The sequence below is a fragment of the Brettanomyces bruxellensis genome, chromosome 8 (assembly GCF_011074885.1).
Source record: "Brettanomyces bruxellensis chromosome 8, complete sequence".
NCBI lineage: Eukaryota > Fungi > Ascomycota > Pichiomycetes > Pichiales > Pichiaceae > Brettanomyces > Brettanomyces bruxellensis.
The window spans coordinates 1,773,234-1,789,371 of record NC_054689.1 but is presented as its reverse complement, the minus strand read 5'-3'; the positions used below and the strand labels follow the sequence as shown (position 1 = coordinate 1,789,371).

General features: G+C 39.1%; 8 protein-coding genes across 8 annotated transcripts; 5 read left to right on the top strand and 3 right to left on the bottom strand.

The window, feature by feature from the left end:
* Nucleotides 1-1,998: 1,998 nt before the first annotated feature.
* BRETT_000994 (uncharacterized protein) lies at nucleotides 1,999-3,006 on the top strand (the record flags this gene model as incomplete). The annotated part of the gene is made up of 1 exon (XM_041279552.1): nucleotides 1,999-3,006. The coding sequence occupies one exon, from the start codon at nucleotides 1,999-2,001 to the stop codon at nucleotides 3,004-3,006; it is 1,008 nt and encodes a 335-aa protein (XP_041137766.1).
* Nucleotides 3,007-5,178: 2,172 nt separating this feature from the next.
* BRETT_000993 (uncharacterized protein) lies at nucleotides 5,179-8,247 on the top strand (the record flags this gene model as incomplete). Its single annotated transcript, XM_041279551.1, has 1 exon — nucleotides 5,179-8,247. The coding sequence occupies one exon, from the start codon at nucleotides 5,179-5,181 to the stop codon at nucleotides 8,245-8,247; it is 3,069 nt and encodes a 1,022-aa protein (XP_041137765.1).
* Nucleotides 8,248-8,493: 246 nt separating this feature from the next.
* BRETT_000992 (uncharacterized protein) lies at nucleotides 8,494-9,948 on the bottom strand (the record flags this gene model as incomplete). Its single annotated transcript, XM_041279550.1, has 1 exon — nucleotides 8,494-9,948. One exon carries the CDS (start codon nucleotides 9,946-9,948, stop codon nucleotides 8,494-8,496), a length of 1,455 nt encoding a protein of 484 aa, XP_041137764.1.
* A 444-nt stretch (nucleotides 9,949-10,392) lies between these two features.
* Nucleotides 10,393-10,824, top strand: BRETT_000991 (uncharacterized protein; the record flags this gene model as incomplete). Its single annotated transcript, XM_041279549.1, has 1 exon — nucleotides 10,393-10,824. One exon carries the CDS (start codon nucleotides 10,393-10,395, stop codon nucleotides 10,822-10,824), a length of 432 nt encoding a protein of 143 aa, XP_041137763.1.
* Nucleotides 10,825-10,842: 18 nt separating this feature from the next.
* BRETT_000990 (uncharacterized protein) lies at nucleotides 10,843-12,033 on the bottom strand (the record flags this gene model as incomplete). Its single annotated transcript, XM_041279548.1, has 1 exon — nucleotides 10,843-12,033. One exon carries the CDS (start codon nucleotides 12,031-12,033, stop codon nucleotides 10,843-10,845), a length of 1,191 nt encoding a protein of 396 aa, XP_041137762.1.
* Nucleotides 12,034-12,435: 402 nt separating this feature from the next.
* On the top strand, nucleotides 12,436-13,138 carry BRETT_000989 (uncharacterized protein; the record flags this gene model as incomplete). Its single annotated transcript, XM_041279547.1, has 2 exons — nucleotides 12,436-12,487; nucleotides 12,594-13,138. 2 exons carry the CDS (start codon nucleotides 12,436-12,438, stop codon nucleotides 13,136-13,138), a joined length of 597 nt encoding a protein of 198 aa, XP_041137761.1.
* Nucleotides 13,139-13,630: 492 nt separating this feature from the next.
* RPL25 (60S ribosomal protein L25) lies at nucleotides 13,631-14,528 on the top strand (the record flags this gene model as incomplete). The annotated part of the gene is made up of 2 exons (XM_041279546.1): nucleotides 13,631-13,640; nucleotides 14,116-14,528. The coding sequence occupies 2 exons, from the start codon at nucleotides 13,631-13,633 to the stop codon at nucleotides 14,526-14,528; spliced, it is 423 nt and encodes a 140-aa protein (XP_041137760.1).
* A 353-nt stretch (nucleotides 14,529-14,881) lies between these two features.
* BRETT_000987 (uncharacterized protein) lies at nucleotides 14,882-15,931 on the bottom strand (the record flags this gene model as incomplete). Its single annotated transcript, XM_041279545.1, has 1 exon — nucleotides 14,882-15,931. One exon carries the CDS (start codon nucleotides 15,929-15,931, stop codon nucleotides 14,882-14,884), a length of 1,050 nt encoding a protein of 349 aa, XP_041137759.1.
* Between the last annotated feature and the right edge of the window lie 207 nt (nucleotides 15,932-16,138).

Here is a 16,138-nt window from a genome sequence, read left to right as displayed (position 1 = left end):
TGGAGGATCCATCGCAGACTCTAAACAATGTGATATTTTAATTTTTTTTTCTCATGCTCCTTCATTTCAGCCGCATTCCGCTGCCTTCCTCAATCTCCATTTTGCAATCATATCCATTCTGACACCAAATGATGCAGATTTCAGGATAATCACTTTTTGGAGGGAAAATAGGGCCCATTTGCAGGCAGCGATGACCTCATGTACAAAAAACCCATTAACGAGTACAATTGAACTGATTCGGAGAACAAATAACGGCAGTTGTACAATACAAAACTATTTCTTGGCTGAAAAATGTACCCGAACTCCCACAATCGCACGTGCACCGGAGTTCACTGTTTGAATCAAAATTGAATCGTTAGAGCGGCTTGAGCACACTGATAGATGTTCTATATTGATTGTCCAAGAATCAACTAAAGCTTTTTCGAATTCAGAAGCCACCTGGATGATTCGGCAGGTTCAATAAGGACCTGATAAACATTTTAATGGTGAAAATTAGAAAAAACAATTTTTCCATTGGGACGTCTATTAAGATAGTGCATTTTTTGACATTTGTTTAAATCTGAAATGCACTAAATGTAGACAAATGGTGGACCGTACATATTTGTAGGCTTAATAAACTGGGCTGACTACGTATAAAACAAAATTGCCAAAGGTATACATACGGTAGTATCTGGCTCCTTTGAATCATTGTATTCCGCGCAGAGCCAGATCACCATACGATGTGATCAAGAACATGGGTTGATGTACAACGGAATGCTTTAATGAAGGCAAAAAAAAAGACGGACGGATTTGCTGGGATTGCCCTGTGCGAAGGGAAAGGAGAAGTAATGGCCACGACAGTACTGTTGAAGTTTATACAGAAGTCCGACGGTGGTGCACAGTCCGCGAGAGTGAATCATGCGGATTAAAGCAAAACATCAAAAAAAAATCAATAAAGCCGCGTGTATGACCTTAGATCTCAAAGCCATTAAGCGGTAAAAACTGAAAAAAAACTCAATACATCGCGTTCCGTCAATTAATTTGATACTGTATCATTGAAAAATATAGATTTGCTGAGTTTAGTCCATGTTCAACCATAGCAAATGAGGTTGGACAAAAAGTAGAGAGAACGAGCTTCGATAAAATTGTAGGAAGTTAGGGATTTACCGGCTAAGAAGTGTAAACTATTAGAAAAAAAATACTCGCCTAAGATCGATGGCAAAGATGAGAGAATTTAACAATAGACCGACCATGTGCTTTCCAGCAAAGATTCTGAAAAATTGAGGAAGATCCGAAAGCGATTCTACTTTGCTAGCGAAATGTGTTAACCATCTGATTTCGACTCCGGCGACCACGTAACATATTACTAAAATTCGGCTGTATAACAATAGAAAGAATCAGGAGAGAGAAAAAAGTAGAGGTAGGATGATTCTTTTTTTTTGGCCAACTGAAGCAAAACCATTGTTTATTTTCGGGCATTTTCCATCCTTGAGCACAGCAATTTTTCAAACAGATGGACTTTTTCGGTTCTCACATAATTTTTTGCTATTGTTTCCATACCGTCATACTGATTTGAGCCATAGCGCGAAGATGAAAAACCCCGGCACAAAATTTGGAGTTTGCCGGTTTCAGCTAGGCATCTAAACTATGACGGTTGGTCCCTCCGGAGGACAGAAGAAGAAAATTGAAAAAAGTGAATTTTTTTTGTCTGCATTACGGAGCTTAGGAATAAGATGAAAAAAAAAGAGGTCATTAGAAATTCACAATCAAGTTTGCTGAATAGTGCATTCACGGACTGGACACATGCTAAATGGAACAACGCTCTCTTCCATTTTTAATAAAAAATTCCCGCCCTCCGCTTTCCCTCATTAATATATAAAGACGTGATTTGTACTTCATAACGTACCACAAGCACCAACCTTTAAGTATCAATTTAGCCTTTTTCCCTTTCTCCTTTCCTCAGTCACAGATATATTTTATCCCAGACTTAAATCGAATTAACAAATCAATTAAATCAAAATGGCTTTCAAGGTTGCAATTAACGGTTTCGGAAGAATCGGAAGATTGGTTCTCAGAATCGCTGTCGAGAGAAAGGATCTCGACATCGTTGCTGTCAACGACCCATTCATCGGTGCTGAGTACGCTGCTTACATGTTCAAGTACGACTCCACCCACGGTAGATTCAACGGTACTGTGACTGGTGAGGGTGACAAGCTCGTCATCAACGGTCATGCTATCACTGTTTACCAGGAGAGAGACCCAGCAAACCTTCCATGGGGTAAGATCGGCGTTGATTACGTTATCGATGCTACCGGTATCTTCAAGACCAAGGCTCTTGCTCAGAAGCACCTTGACGCTGGTGCCAAGAAGGTTCTTATCACCGCTCCATCCAAGGACGCTCCAATGTTCGTCATGGGTGTCAACGCTGACAAGTACACTCCAGACATCAAGATTCTTTCTAACGCTTCTTGCACAACCAACGGTTTGGCTCCAATCGCTAAGATTCTTAACGACAACTTCGGAATTGACGCTGGTTTGATGACCACTGTCCACTCCATCACCGCCACCCAGAAGACCGTCGATGGTCCATCCCACAAGGACTGGAGAGGAGGTAGAACTGCTTCTGGTAACATCATCCCATCTTCTACTGGTGCTGCCAAGGCTGTTGGTAAGGTTTTGCCAGCTTTGAACGGTAAGTTGACCGGTCTCGCTTTCAGAGTCCCAACCACCGATGTCTCTGTTGTTGACTTGACTGTTAACTTGCAGAAGCCAACCACCTACGAGGAGATCTGCGCTGCCGTCAAGAAGGCTTCTGAGGGTGCTTACAAGGGAATTGTTGGTTACACTGACGAGGCTGTCGTTTCTTCTGACTTTATCACCGACACCCACTCTACCATCTTCGATGCTAAGGCCGGTATCCAGTTGACTCCAACTTTCGTTAAGATCATCACCTGGTACGATAACGAGTACGGTTACTCCACAAGAGTTGTTGACTTGTTGGAGCACGTCGCCAACGCTTCTGCTTAAATGATTAAGGACTGACTGTTCATTATCATTTTTTGCTTAGTGGATTTGTCTTCTTTATTTTCATGAATGACTGATGTCTTTTTTTAGGCAGTTTCAATTTAACGTTTTTACGTGTTAACGTTTACAAAAATATTTGTGGTGTTGTAGGAAATAGTAGCAGTAGTAGATCACATTTTCATTTCTTTAATTTTTATTAATTGGTTATGTTAGCTAAGTTGGTAACAATTTTCGGTTTGAAAAAATAAATAAATTGGTTAATTATTCAGCTTCTCGGTTGCTATTTTGGTGGCAATATTTTTATGCGAAACGCAGTGTGGTATTTCATCCGCTGCCAAAGGAGTATTCTTATTTTTTTATTTTATTTCATTGCCATAGAAATTTTGGGCAATGACGACAAAAACAAATGTATGCTTACCGCTCTGAGATCTTGTGTGGCACATACCCTGTTAAACGAGATATTTAAATGCGTACCAACCACAATGCAGATCTGAAACAGTGTAAAAAAATATATATATATACTCATATTTTAAGGGTCGGTAAACGTAGAATGCTGGACACAACTGAAAGAAAGCATTTCATACGGCTGGATCGGTACCTTGGCTGAGAGCCCACCAGAATAAATGCCCCGAAATGAACATAAAATGACTGCGCCGCGATTTTGGGCTCTATATTGAACATCAAACAATACCCCATCTGTATAATCAGCTGGCCATAGCCCGGTATTTCTTACTACTATTATTGGCGGGTTCTGGGTACACAAGGCTTATTGCACTATACTTTACAACAATAATTTTGTTATTTATGCAAGGTCGAGGTGATTTGTAAAAAATGATTGCATGCAAATGATAGCTTATGCAGAAATCTTCCCTGAACGTTTTCATCTCTCATATCTTTACTCTCTTAGGGAAAAGCATGTCCTCTTGTAAAATCTTTAAATGAAGAATTTCAACAAACCTTCAATGGTGAAAAGATCCGTTAAACCCATTTTAGATGCGATTTCTTCGATTGTACTAAAATTGTTGAAACTGATTCTGCATTGTCAACTGCCAAATTTCTACAATAGGCAGTCTGTACCTTTTTTTCCCACTATTTTCTCACGTTAAGTGTGTGAGGTTTTGCATTATTACAACAATTATTTATATTTTCAGTCGTTACGAATTTTCACTGGATCGACGAAGATTTGCGAACGCCATCTTGCCGTTAAATTTTGTCGTTTGAAGAACCAGGCTTTTTCTGGTATTGGCTTATACAACACCAAAAAAGGTGAACGCGTCTCTCTGCCGTGCTTTGTGGTCAGACATTTGGAAAATTTGTAGTTTTGTTGGAAAATTTCCAGATCAAATGAAAAAATGTAAGCTCGCGCCTATTGATCTGATTATTATCGCCACTTAGCAACTTAGAGGGGGGTCGACTCTTACAACAAGTTGAAACAGCAAAAAAGCCAAACCCCATTATCAGAAAATGTTTATAGTAGAATTTGGCAGAATATATTGAAAATCAAAGTACAAAACTTTTCAACATGAAACCAGCCTGAATCAGTTCAATACTTCTTTACCCCCTTATATTCATCTTTCTATGCCTGCTGCTGCCGCCATCACTTACACAATTTCGCACGTCCCCCCYTTTTTTTTCCCTTGTGTTGTTTTCCCCAATACAGATTTTGTCCAGGATATTCTCTCTGCTTTGTTTATTTATTTATTCAGCTAATTATTTATATTTCTAATTCTATTTTTACCAAATTTCTTTGATTCTCCTTAGACCAATCTCCCGGATACTCGCTTTAATACCAATTATAAATTTATTCTTTTCGATCTAAATATTCCCGTTCCCTCTCCCATTCATTGACACATTTTCTTTGCGATTGGTAACTGGTATTACATTCTCATACTACTTGTGTTTTGAAATTCCTCTTGAAGTTGTTTTTGCACACTTGGAGCGTGAACCTTCTCAAAGCATACCAAATAACCATTGTCTTTTTATCACTTTTTCTATACTGAGGACAGGCTAGAATACAGATCAACATTCACTTGGTTTGGATTAAAATTTTTCCATTCTTTTGCCCACACATACAGTCAGGAATCACAGGAAATCCTTGTACATTCATTCTTTTATCCTCGTATACTATTTTCACTTTATTTTTGTCAACGGAGTTTTAATTTCACTATCATATACATGAGTCTGGCGCCTTTCGAGACTTCAACACCTGGACCTAAAGGTGTGCCTCCAGCTACAGAGAGTCCATCTGAAAGTAATCACAGCCAACATAACAGGCCACCAGCTTTGCACACAACGTCGGGTACTCGCAAGTTCAGACCAAGAACTGAACCTAAAACATCAGGAGGAACGCCATTGCAAAGGTTTTTGCCCCGACAGCTACTTGTCAGCTCTCCCTTTGTACAATCACCAAGTGGGGAGGCATTTACGGATGGCATGATGTATTTTCCATATTCACCTGCTTCAGTGAGAACCAGTTTTGGCAGTCCAAGATATGGAAAACAAGGAATGAGTCCGCAAATGGCTCAGATAGTTGAGAGACAAGGTACTGTAGCAGTTCCAAATGGAACGCCAGTTGTACCTGGACCCTATTTTTACTATGATTATGGTTCAGGGCAGTATATTCCTCCCGGACAACAGTACTGCCATCCATATAACCGTGCGATGTCTTCTCCGAACTTGAGACATCGGAAAGTGCCATCCAGAAAACTATTGAGCTCGTTGTCAAAGGTTACGCTAAGCGACGGAAAATCGGACGCTGATGAGGAGGAGGAGAATCTTAATGATGACAAGACGGATCCTAATCTCAGCAAAGTTTTGGCAAAAGATGCCGAGGCCGATTGCACTGACGAAAACAATGCCGTGAGGGAGTATCCAGCGTCGCCATCACCATTGACAGCTGTACCAGCTGAAAAAGAAGACGATGGTACAGAGGGTACTTCCGAAGAATCTCCAGCCATGGAAAATCTTGGAGAAAGAACAGTTGTCTTGGAGAATTTAAGAAGTTCGTTGAAAGCGCCGGACATTTTAGATATCATTGAGTTTGGTCCTATTGAGAATTGCACATTAACAAAGGAGAAGGGTGGCGAAGACAACAATAATGATCTCACTGCTCGCATTTCCTTTATAAGTTCCGGCCCAGCAGGTACGTGCTTTTCTCAGCTTAAAACGAACTTGGAGAATTTGAAAGGTGTTCTGGAATCGCCAGATATGAAAATAAAGCTAACAGAAGGCACACCTATTGAACCTGAGGTGAGGGTTGCCATCGAAAACTTTGGGGCTACCCGTGCCATTTGCATTTCGAACTTGCCGAAGGGCATTTCTCAGAAGCAACTTTCCGAAATATTGGGTAAGTTTGGAGAGGTCGAGACAATCCAGTACAAGTTGACCAGAAATTGTGCATTTGTTCACTTCACCTCAATAAAGGCTGCAATTGACTGCATGGTTAAGTTTTCCACAGCAGCAGTTCCGTCTGCATTTTCCGATTCGGCTTTGTGCTACGCTCCAGACAAGAATGCTTTTGAGGCAGAGCCTCCTATGGGATTTGTCGATACACCATATGCTTCTTCAATTACTGGATTTCCTACCTATTCCGATAATACATCTGGGAGCTTTGATGGCACATCATCGTCAAAGTCATTGTCACCATCAAGAGTGTTACGTATGAAATCATCAGATGGAAGAGCAAACTCCAGTGTACGGGATGCTCGATTCATTGATTCTAGGAGCTCATTTTCCTTTGGTCCGGATTCAATGTACGTGAATCCAGCAGTAATTCGTGGAGAGGCAAATATACCAATGAACGGCTTTCAAGGTGCTCCTCTGGGACCAATGCGGAACTTAGACTCTGGAAACTTTTCAGTTTCAACAAACATTGGAAACAGAACCATATATCTTGGTAACTTGGACTGCAAGACGACAGAAGAGGATATATGCAATGCCGTCAGAGGTGGAATGCTTGAATCTGTTCATTTATTACGGAATAGGAGAGTCTGCTTCATTACCTTCATTAATTCAGAGGATGCTGCGGGATTTATGGCAAGGTCCCAGTCCTTTGGATTCTTTGTTCATTCAAGGTGCTTGCATGTTGACTGGGGACATAATTCGGGTCCTCTTTCATCTGAAATAAGAACCGCTGTCCAGGATGGTGCATCCAGAAACTTATATATTGGTATTATAAGGGAGGATGATTCAAAGGATTTAGAAGAAAAGGCGGTGACGGATAAGTCCCAGTCGGATACCAAGCAGAATGCAAGTGAAGGGTCGGAAAAATTACACGATTATGAGGATATTATACCCAATGAAGAAATTCTTCGGAGAGACTTCTCATTCTTTGGTGGCATTGAACAAATAAATTTCTTTGAAGATCACCGTTGCGCTTTTGTCAACTTCTTTAACATTCGCTCTTGCGTCAAGGCCGTCCATTCATTCAATAGTCCTGGAAAAGAGAAGATTAACAGATTCTTTAAAGGAAGGTACGAGGATTTCAAAATTGCTTATGGAAAGGACAGATGTGCCGGACCACCGAAGAAAAAGAAGAAGAAGAAGAAGAAGAAGAGAAGAGGCAACAACGGTGATAACGACAATAAACAACAGGGATACTCTAACCAGCACACAACATTTAGCAGTCCAAGTCATTCACAGTTGCGGGAGGCTCTTGGACTCATGCAGATACAGTCTAAAATGCTAGAGGAAAAGGAGAGTAATGAAACGAACAGCTCCTGGGAACGATCAAGCAATGGAACCCCATTGCTTTCTGGCGATGAGTCAGAGTTATCGGGTGATTCTTCCGCCAGAAATCGAAGGAAACCCCAGCCGACAAACAAATCGCAACATGATTCGAGGAGGTCCAGCAGGGCCCATGGCGATTCCGAATTTTTGCCTGATAATGGAACACCCTATGTTTTAGGTCCTTATACATCTGTTGCATATAGCCCTGTCCCGTATTATTCAGGTGATGTATATAACAATGGCAGTGCTGGCCGGCCAGCGATCCGTATGAATAATAGCTACTCGATGTCTTCTCCTCAGCTTTTGCAGCAGCCTCAAGGTGGATACTATGTTTATGGCCCCCAGTTGTATTATCCTATGTATCCTGCTGCAGGTAATGATGATGTTGAGTACACAGAAGATAGTACAGAGAACGAACGGGATTCCGAATCCAATAATTCTCAAGATGAGGATGAGCGGACAATACAGGATGATAATAATGCTTTGGATGGAAGTGGTAAGAACAATTATAAATAGAGACGGTGTCAATTTGCATTCATAATTCTTTTTCGTACTTCCAACAAATGCTTGAAGGAGGATGTGTTAGAATCAATACAGAGATATCACGGTACGCTTGGTTAACCAAATGCCATCGGATATGTCATCAGTGCTTTGTTAAACTGCATCGTACCATCTGACAACACTATTGCATAAGTCAGCGTACACAATCTACGGAAATATGAGAGGTGGGGGCATATATTCATTGAAGTCTATAGAAAAAATTTAATGATGTGGAGTAAGAGACATAAGATAGTAATTAACCGAATTTAGTGTAGCTCTGCTTGGTTGCACTCTTCTTTTTTCCACTATGCGTGCCAACTGCTTATGGACAAGCTTCTTATCAATTTTCCCTTCCGTATTTTGTGGAGTAAGGTGCCATGCCTCGTTGTAAAACAAAACAATACACGCCAAGAGAACTCCAATAGATATGTCATCTCCTGTTCGGCACACGAGAAGAATTTTGGAATTCGACTGATTGTATAAGACATTCTCTACGGATCTTACTATGTCGGGTAACAACTTTCTTAACTTTCTTGAAGCAATCTTCGTTCTCGACGTGAGAGGGTACAGTCTCACATGATTGCCAAAATCATGCGAATCTGCTTTATCCATTTCCACTAGTGTGATTTCCTCGTCAAACATCATTATAAGGTTGAATTGATTATTCTTCCAGCATGTGGATAACGTTAAGGGTAGCTTTGGAATGGAGCTAACATAAAGATGCTTTGTTATCTCTGTAGTATCATTCACATTCCAAAAAACATCTTCCTGAGCGGAAATTGCATCACACGAGTCCTTTTCGCGCTTACTCTCAACAAGCATTTGACATATTCGACTGACTTCATCTTGGCTAATTGTCTCATCTGTGAAAAGATGAATATTTTCCCACAACATTCTATAATCAAAACCATGAGCCCATAGTTCATGATCATCAGCAGCTCCTTGAATATATGTGAAATGTGGATACTTTAAACTTCCGTCCTTACACTCAATACTTACTGTAATCAAAAGCAGAGGCTGAAATTCCCGATCAGAATCAAGTAGTTCTTTCAGATTCTCACTTTTTAAATGACACCCCAGATAAATCCAAACAGGTCTCAAGGGTCGTTCTAAAATTATCGGCTTCAACATTAAACTCTGGAACTTCTGGAATAAAAATGGCAATTTGGCGAGTATCTCGGATCTTTCAAGCGGGGATATATCAGGTGGTAAAACTAAGAGATCGTTCCATGCTCGGTCAGGAAATGAAGCTTTGTTAAGAATAGCACACCATATTGGAATAGTCTTACTCAATGAATCTGGAATTCGTTTGCCACTTCTTGCAGAGTCAACTATCCCGAGAGAATCGTTTTGCTCAAGAAGGGGAAGTAAGTGGAAATTTAGCCTCCTTAAACTAAAATCCCACTCGTGATTATGGCCATCTGTTGATTTGAAATAAGACGTAGTCATATATTCAGAAGGCTTCATATACCATAACCCACATCTTTCGTTTGGTATCAGCGGGATCTTGTAGCTACTGAAAATTTCATTTTTCAGCTTTATGAGGTAACGATGATCATGGATGATAGAAAGTAATCTATTTTTCAAACCAAGGTTTGATTTTCGTTCCTCCTTCTCCTTTTTGCGAAGTTTTCTATTTGCTTGAGTCCGATCCGATATGCTTTCATTTTGGGCCATCCTTTGATATCATGCTCAATTATAATTAAACCTCTTACACTCTAACACGAACTATTGGCTTCCTTAAATGCACTGCTCCTGGAATTACTTTTTTTTTTTTTTTTTTTTTTTTTGGTAAATGTTCGCTCTCAGCTATATATAATCTCTAATACATCCACTAAACACACGGATTATCACGGCAATGATTTTAACCCACTAAATACAAAATACAAAGCTATCAAAGGACATAATAAATGTATCTACTCTTTGTAGCTTCAGCAAATCACTTGTGCTAGTTTCAACTCATTGGCTACATTCAAAACCATGTCACTCATTAAATACGTGAAGGGTGATCTTTTTCATTTAACTAGAACACCAACAACAGAGCCGATCCTACTTGCACATGCGTGTAATTGTCTGGGCATTTGGGGAGGTGGAATTGCATTTGCATTCAAACAACGATTTATGTCCTCATATAAACTTTACCACAAGTACTGCTCTAAATTTTCATCTGAACCCGCACAACTATTAGGAACAGCTTTGCTTCTACCGGTATCATCAAAAGATCGCGATTATATTGAAGGCATCAGTGAAAACTTAATTATCGTTTGTCTCTTCACTAGTGTAATGGGTCAAGAAAGCCCCGATGAGATTGCTGAAAACACCTTAAGGGCGCTCTTAGACTTAAAAAAACAGTTATTGGACTTAGATTCAATCCCTAACGATACTGCAAGGTTAATATTAGAAAACTATAGACGTAAGTTGGATAGCCAAACCGAAATGATGCCGACAGTCAACATGCCTAGAATAAATGCTGGAATTTTTGATGTTCCATGGAATCTTACAGAAGACGCGATGAAAAAGACACACATGCAATTCAAAGTGTATACTCTATAAATGTACGTATACTGAAACTTAATTGAAAAATTTTGCATATCTTGCACGGGAATCCTTTTCCGAATCGTATTTGAGCTTCTTAACCCTCTCAAGTTCCCTCTTGATCCCAGAGTCATGTACATTAATTGAAAGTCCCTTTTTGAAAGAATCCAATGCCTCTGTGTATTTTTTCAAACCAGTGAAAGATTTTCCAAGACGATAGAACGCTTTGCTCACCTGAACAGACGTAAGTTTCACATCTTTGTTATCATCAATGAATTCGAACAAAAATCCACAGTAATCAATACATTTTTGGTATTCACCCATTTCCAACGAGGTGAGAGCAAGATTGAGATAGAGCGTCTTTTTATATTCCAAAAATTCTAGATATTGGTCCTTATCTTTGGACTCGTCGGGTATGAGCTCGTTGCAGTAACGCATGGCTTTCTTGTATTTGAAAAAACTGTCTTGATACCTTTTTGCTTTATACAGTAATGCAGCAGATTTCTTGATTTTCAGGCAGATATCGTATGCTTGTGCTGCGTTATCTAGATTGAGATTTGGAATCTCGTTGTCGTCCGGAAATTCTTCATAAATATCTCCACCTATTGTATCGGTACAGCAATCATAGACTGGTACTGGGTCTGTTTCTTTCCATTGACCGCAATCTGTTATAAATACAGGATCACTAGGAATCCAAGCATTTTTATCGTCGGGACTTGCTGAGTAGACATCAGTCTGCTCTATCGACCGAACAACACTTTTCCCATGAATAACTTTACCTATAACTGTGTGCTTTCCATCCAAATGACTCTCCACTGCACACGTGATGAAAAACTGAGATCTATTTGTATTCGGTTTTCCTAAATTGGCCATTGCCACCAAAAATGGTTCGTCAAACTGTCTCAAGTTTTCATCTTTGAAATCTCCTTCTGGATTAGTGCTCGACCGGAAAATCGAGTGACCTCCCTTTGCAAGTGTTTCGACCCCTCTAAACGGGTAAACACCATTTCCATTTCCATTCTTTATATCGATATTTCCTCCTTGGACCATAAAATTTCTGATTACTCTGTGAAAGAATGTATTCTTATAGGCGTGTTTGGAGCACAACTCTTTGAAGTTATCACAAGCGTTTATAGCTTGATCTTCAAATAACTTTATCACTATCCGACCAATCCGCTTATCACCAATAGATATATCCATATACACATAATGTAAAGATTCTGTCATAATGATGAATATTTTCAAAGAATTTTGTGATAAAAGAAGGAGGTAGATCCTGTATTTCTCTTCCGACCCATGAACTATTTATTATGCTCTGTTACTAACCAAGGACCTTAAATCGAAAGAAAGTAAAAATCCGAACACCAAATAATCATTCATGGAACAAAGAAAATGGGAAAGAAATAAAAAAAAGATTACCACAATAAAGTCGCAAAAGGTATCATGATACTAAGCAAAAAGTAACGTGGGCTTGAGCAAAAATACCACAAAATTGGAAAGGTAACATTACATAAGAACGTCGCGTTAAGCTCTTGAAAAGCACACGAAGAAAGGTGGGAAAAGTGTAACAACAGAAGGTTCCGCTTAACTTTAATTTATATATATACAAATTACCTTTAAAGTTACATGATGTTCAGTTCCATAGCTAAGGCATCAAGAAGCCTTAGAACAGGTTTTCGAGGTAAGTAAATGTTATGGATGTGAAAATTGACTTGCTTGTTTTACTAACTGATGGTAAAATTTATTAGGCTTTTCAACCACTAGAAGCATACTAAGTACTGCTGAAGCAGAGCATGGAGATACATTTGGTTCGGCACTGAAAGTAGATAATTATAACACAAAGATAAAAAGGCAACCACAATTGAGGAAGGAGACCAACACTAAAGTGTTGAAGCATATTCTTCATTGCAAATTTAGAAAAAACAATACGTTCTTAACACTTACCAATGTTGAGGTGGATATGAACTACGAGCACAATCACCCGGAAAAATCATTTAATGAAAAAGTACTATATTATTTAACTCTTCCAGAAAGGGTTATACTATCACAATCAACAGGATATCTTGGATTTAGAAAGGCACAGAGGGGTGAATATGAAGCTGCATTCCAATTGACTTCTCATATATTTAAAATAATTAGAGAAAGAAACATACTAGATGATTGTTTCAATCTCGAAATAGTTGTGTCCGATTTCGGAAAGGGAAGAAAGGCATTTTTTGACGCGTTAAAGGGTAAGGAAGGGTCTAGTGTTAGGCCTGCATTGTCGAAATTAACAGATATGACTAAGCTTAAGTTTGGTGGTGTTAGGTCTCCTTCCAGAAGAAGAATCTGAATACAGATCATCAAAATTGTGCAAAGTTTAGAGCCATTCGTCGATTTTCTATCTTTACCATATAGACCATCTTTAGCGTTCTTGTATATATTATTCGCAGATTGCTTTTTCGTCATATATTAAGTTCAGGGTAGCTGACTCAACTCTAGCTAGAGCCATAAATTGCAATGAAGAATAAAATATAAAATTGTCACGTGATATAATAGAGGGGATTAAAATAACCCTGCAATTCAGCGCGCGAAAATCTTCTAACAAGTACAGCTGATTCTGGGAAGCAGGATACTTCCGGGTAAAAATTTTCCCTGTGCTTTAGCAGGCCATCCCTCGTAGGTCGAATTTTCAGGTTGATAATTTTTTCCCCCATTATTTTTTTTTTTTCAGAGTGAGAAAAGGTTGAATATATCAACTAAGTCTAAATCTTAAAGTCTTCATATTATAACTGACCGTCCATAGTAACTTGAACACCACAGGCATATTTAGACAACAAACACGATGGCTGCAAGTAAGTACCATATTAGCAGAATTAATCTAAGCAAAATGCTTTCCGCAGGTACGAACAATCCCGCAATAAATTGGTGATATTTGAATAATTATAAGGCAGGTTCAAGTGTACAGAAATCAGTTGACATTCATAACAACTTGGAAAGGACATTCAAATAGATGTGAGATGTAGCATGAAGCATTTATCTTTTTCAAAGATAGATTTGAGTTGGGATTGCATGTGTCAAAGGACGTTAGTACTGCAAGAGTTTTAAAATTTAATTCATACAGAACACTGAGCATTTAGGAGTGGTGCCACATTGTAGAATGATGTTTTACAGAAATGAAATCGGACAAAAAGATGATAACATGATTGGGCATGGACCAGAATCGTGTGCGTATAGCACAAGTGAAGAAATTCTGTTTTGTTGGTGGGACATACCGTTCATTTTTTTATGAGATTGCATTAATACTAACAATATTTAAAACTATTATAGCTCAAGCAAAGAACGCTAAAAGGGCTGCCTTGAAGGGCACAAGCTCAAAGAAGGCTTTGAAGGTGAGACACAGCACCACCTTCAGACGTCCAAACACTTTGAAGTTGGCCAGATCTCCAAAATACACGAAGTCTGTTCCTCATTACCCAAGAATGGATGTCCATACCGTTCTCGTGCAGCCAATCACCTCCGAGACTGCCATGAAGAAGGTTGAAGACAGCAACACTCTTGTTTTCCAGGTTTCATTGAAGGCTAACAAATATCAGATCAAGAAGGCTTTGAAGGATCTTTACGAGGTTGAGGCCGACAAGGTTCACACCTTGGTTAGACCAAACGGTACTAAGAAGGCATACATCAAGTTGACCTCAGATTATGATGCTTTGGACATTGCTAACAAGATTGGTTACATTTGAAGGGTAGAACGACAGCTTATTTGTTCTTCTTTTTTTGTTTCATTTGTTTCTTCTTTGCTCTGGCTTGTTGTCTTTTGCACACGCACTGATGTAAATTTTGTGTCTTTTTAACCCATATTAATATAATGAAAAGCACATAAGGTTTTGCAATATTTTCATTGTAGCACTAAAAAAGTAGCTAAGATGTGTAGGTATCAAACTTACGGGTTGATGCAGATCTCATAATACGTGAATAATCTTGTGCTTCGTGATAGAAGTTTTCCCATTATTAACCAAATTTTATTTCCATTTATATAATCATTAATTCCTGAACGTGGACCAAGCACATAAACTATAATTTAACCTTGAAATCCTCAGTATGTCCTTGTAAATTCCAATCCCTTTTCGTAATTTCCAGGTAACGAATCGCAGCAGATTTCTACCATTTCTTTTTCGTATGGATGAAGCTTTTCCAAACATTCATACATAACTCTTTCTATTCCATGTTGTCCGAACACACAAGGTATAGCAAAGTACTTCATATCCAAATTCTGATCCTTCTTGAATGTTCTTAAGAGACCCTTTAACTCAGAAACTCCATTTATACTCTCATCTTCCAAGCAAACATACGTGCATCCAACATGATCCTTTGAAAATTGGTCACGCCCATTCAATACTGTGCAGAAAAACTTATTAGCTGCGTAAGCCATCGACAATGTAGAAGACCCACCCCCGTTTTTTGCCTTGATCACTTCATCACCGCCGTATTGGGTATGATGAACAACAGCTTGAATTTTTTCCCGGGGAACTTTATTCATCTCTGTTCCTAAAACGGTTGACAATAAGGGAACAATAGTATCTCCAGAGTGTCCACCGACAACTCTGATTAGTCCCCATTTCATTTCTGGCTTTATTCGGTGAAGAAACGTGTCAGCCCTAACAGAATCCAACGTTGTGACACCAAAAAGTTTTCTTGCATTGAACACACCGTGTCTTTTCAATATCTCCACAAAAACAGGAACGGTGGAATTGACAGGGTTCGAAATTACAAGCGTAGTCGCATTAGGACTAAACTCTGCAATTGCTGTGGCCAACTCTGCACATATACCAGCATTTATCTTGAACAAGTCATTTCTCGACATTCCTGGCTTTCTAGGGACTCCTGCAGGAACAAGAACGTATTCAGATCCAGTTAATGCTTTTTTCAATCCACCATTTTTAGGCGTAAACCATTCAATATGGGCTGGTGTGTCGATATGTGAAAGATCCATGGCGACACCACTGACAGCTCCTGAAACATCATAAAGTGAAAGTTTTCCGACTTTAAAATTTGCCTTTAGCATCAAGGACAATGGTTGTCCAATTCCTCCTGCTGCTCCTATAACGGTTACCTTAGCTCCTTTAAACTGTCCCTCGGTATCCATTTTGTTTATATTTAAAATGCGTTCAATGGTCCGTATAATATATAATGTTGCAATAAAATCTGCCTAATTAATTTGCAAAGAATTTAAATGTAGAGCTGATACAAATTTTGTTCGAGGAAATACGGACGCACACACAAAAAAATAAAAAAAAATAAGATCCCGATCCGTATTTATAGCAAAAGAACACAAAATTAATAATCCAGTAAA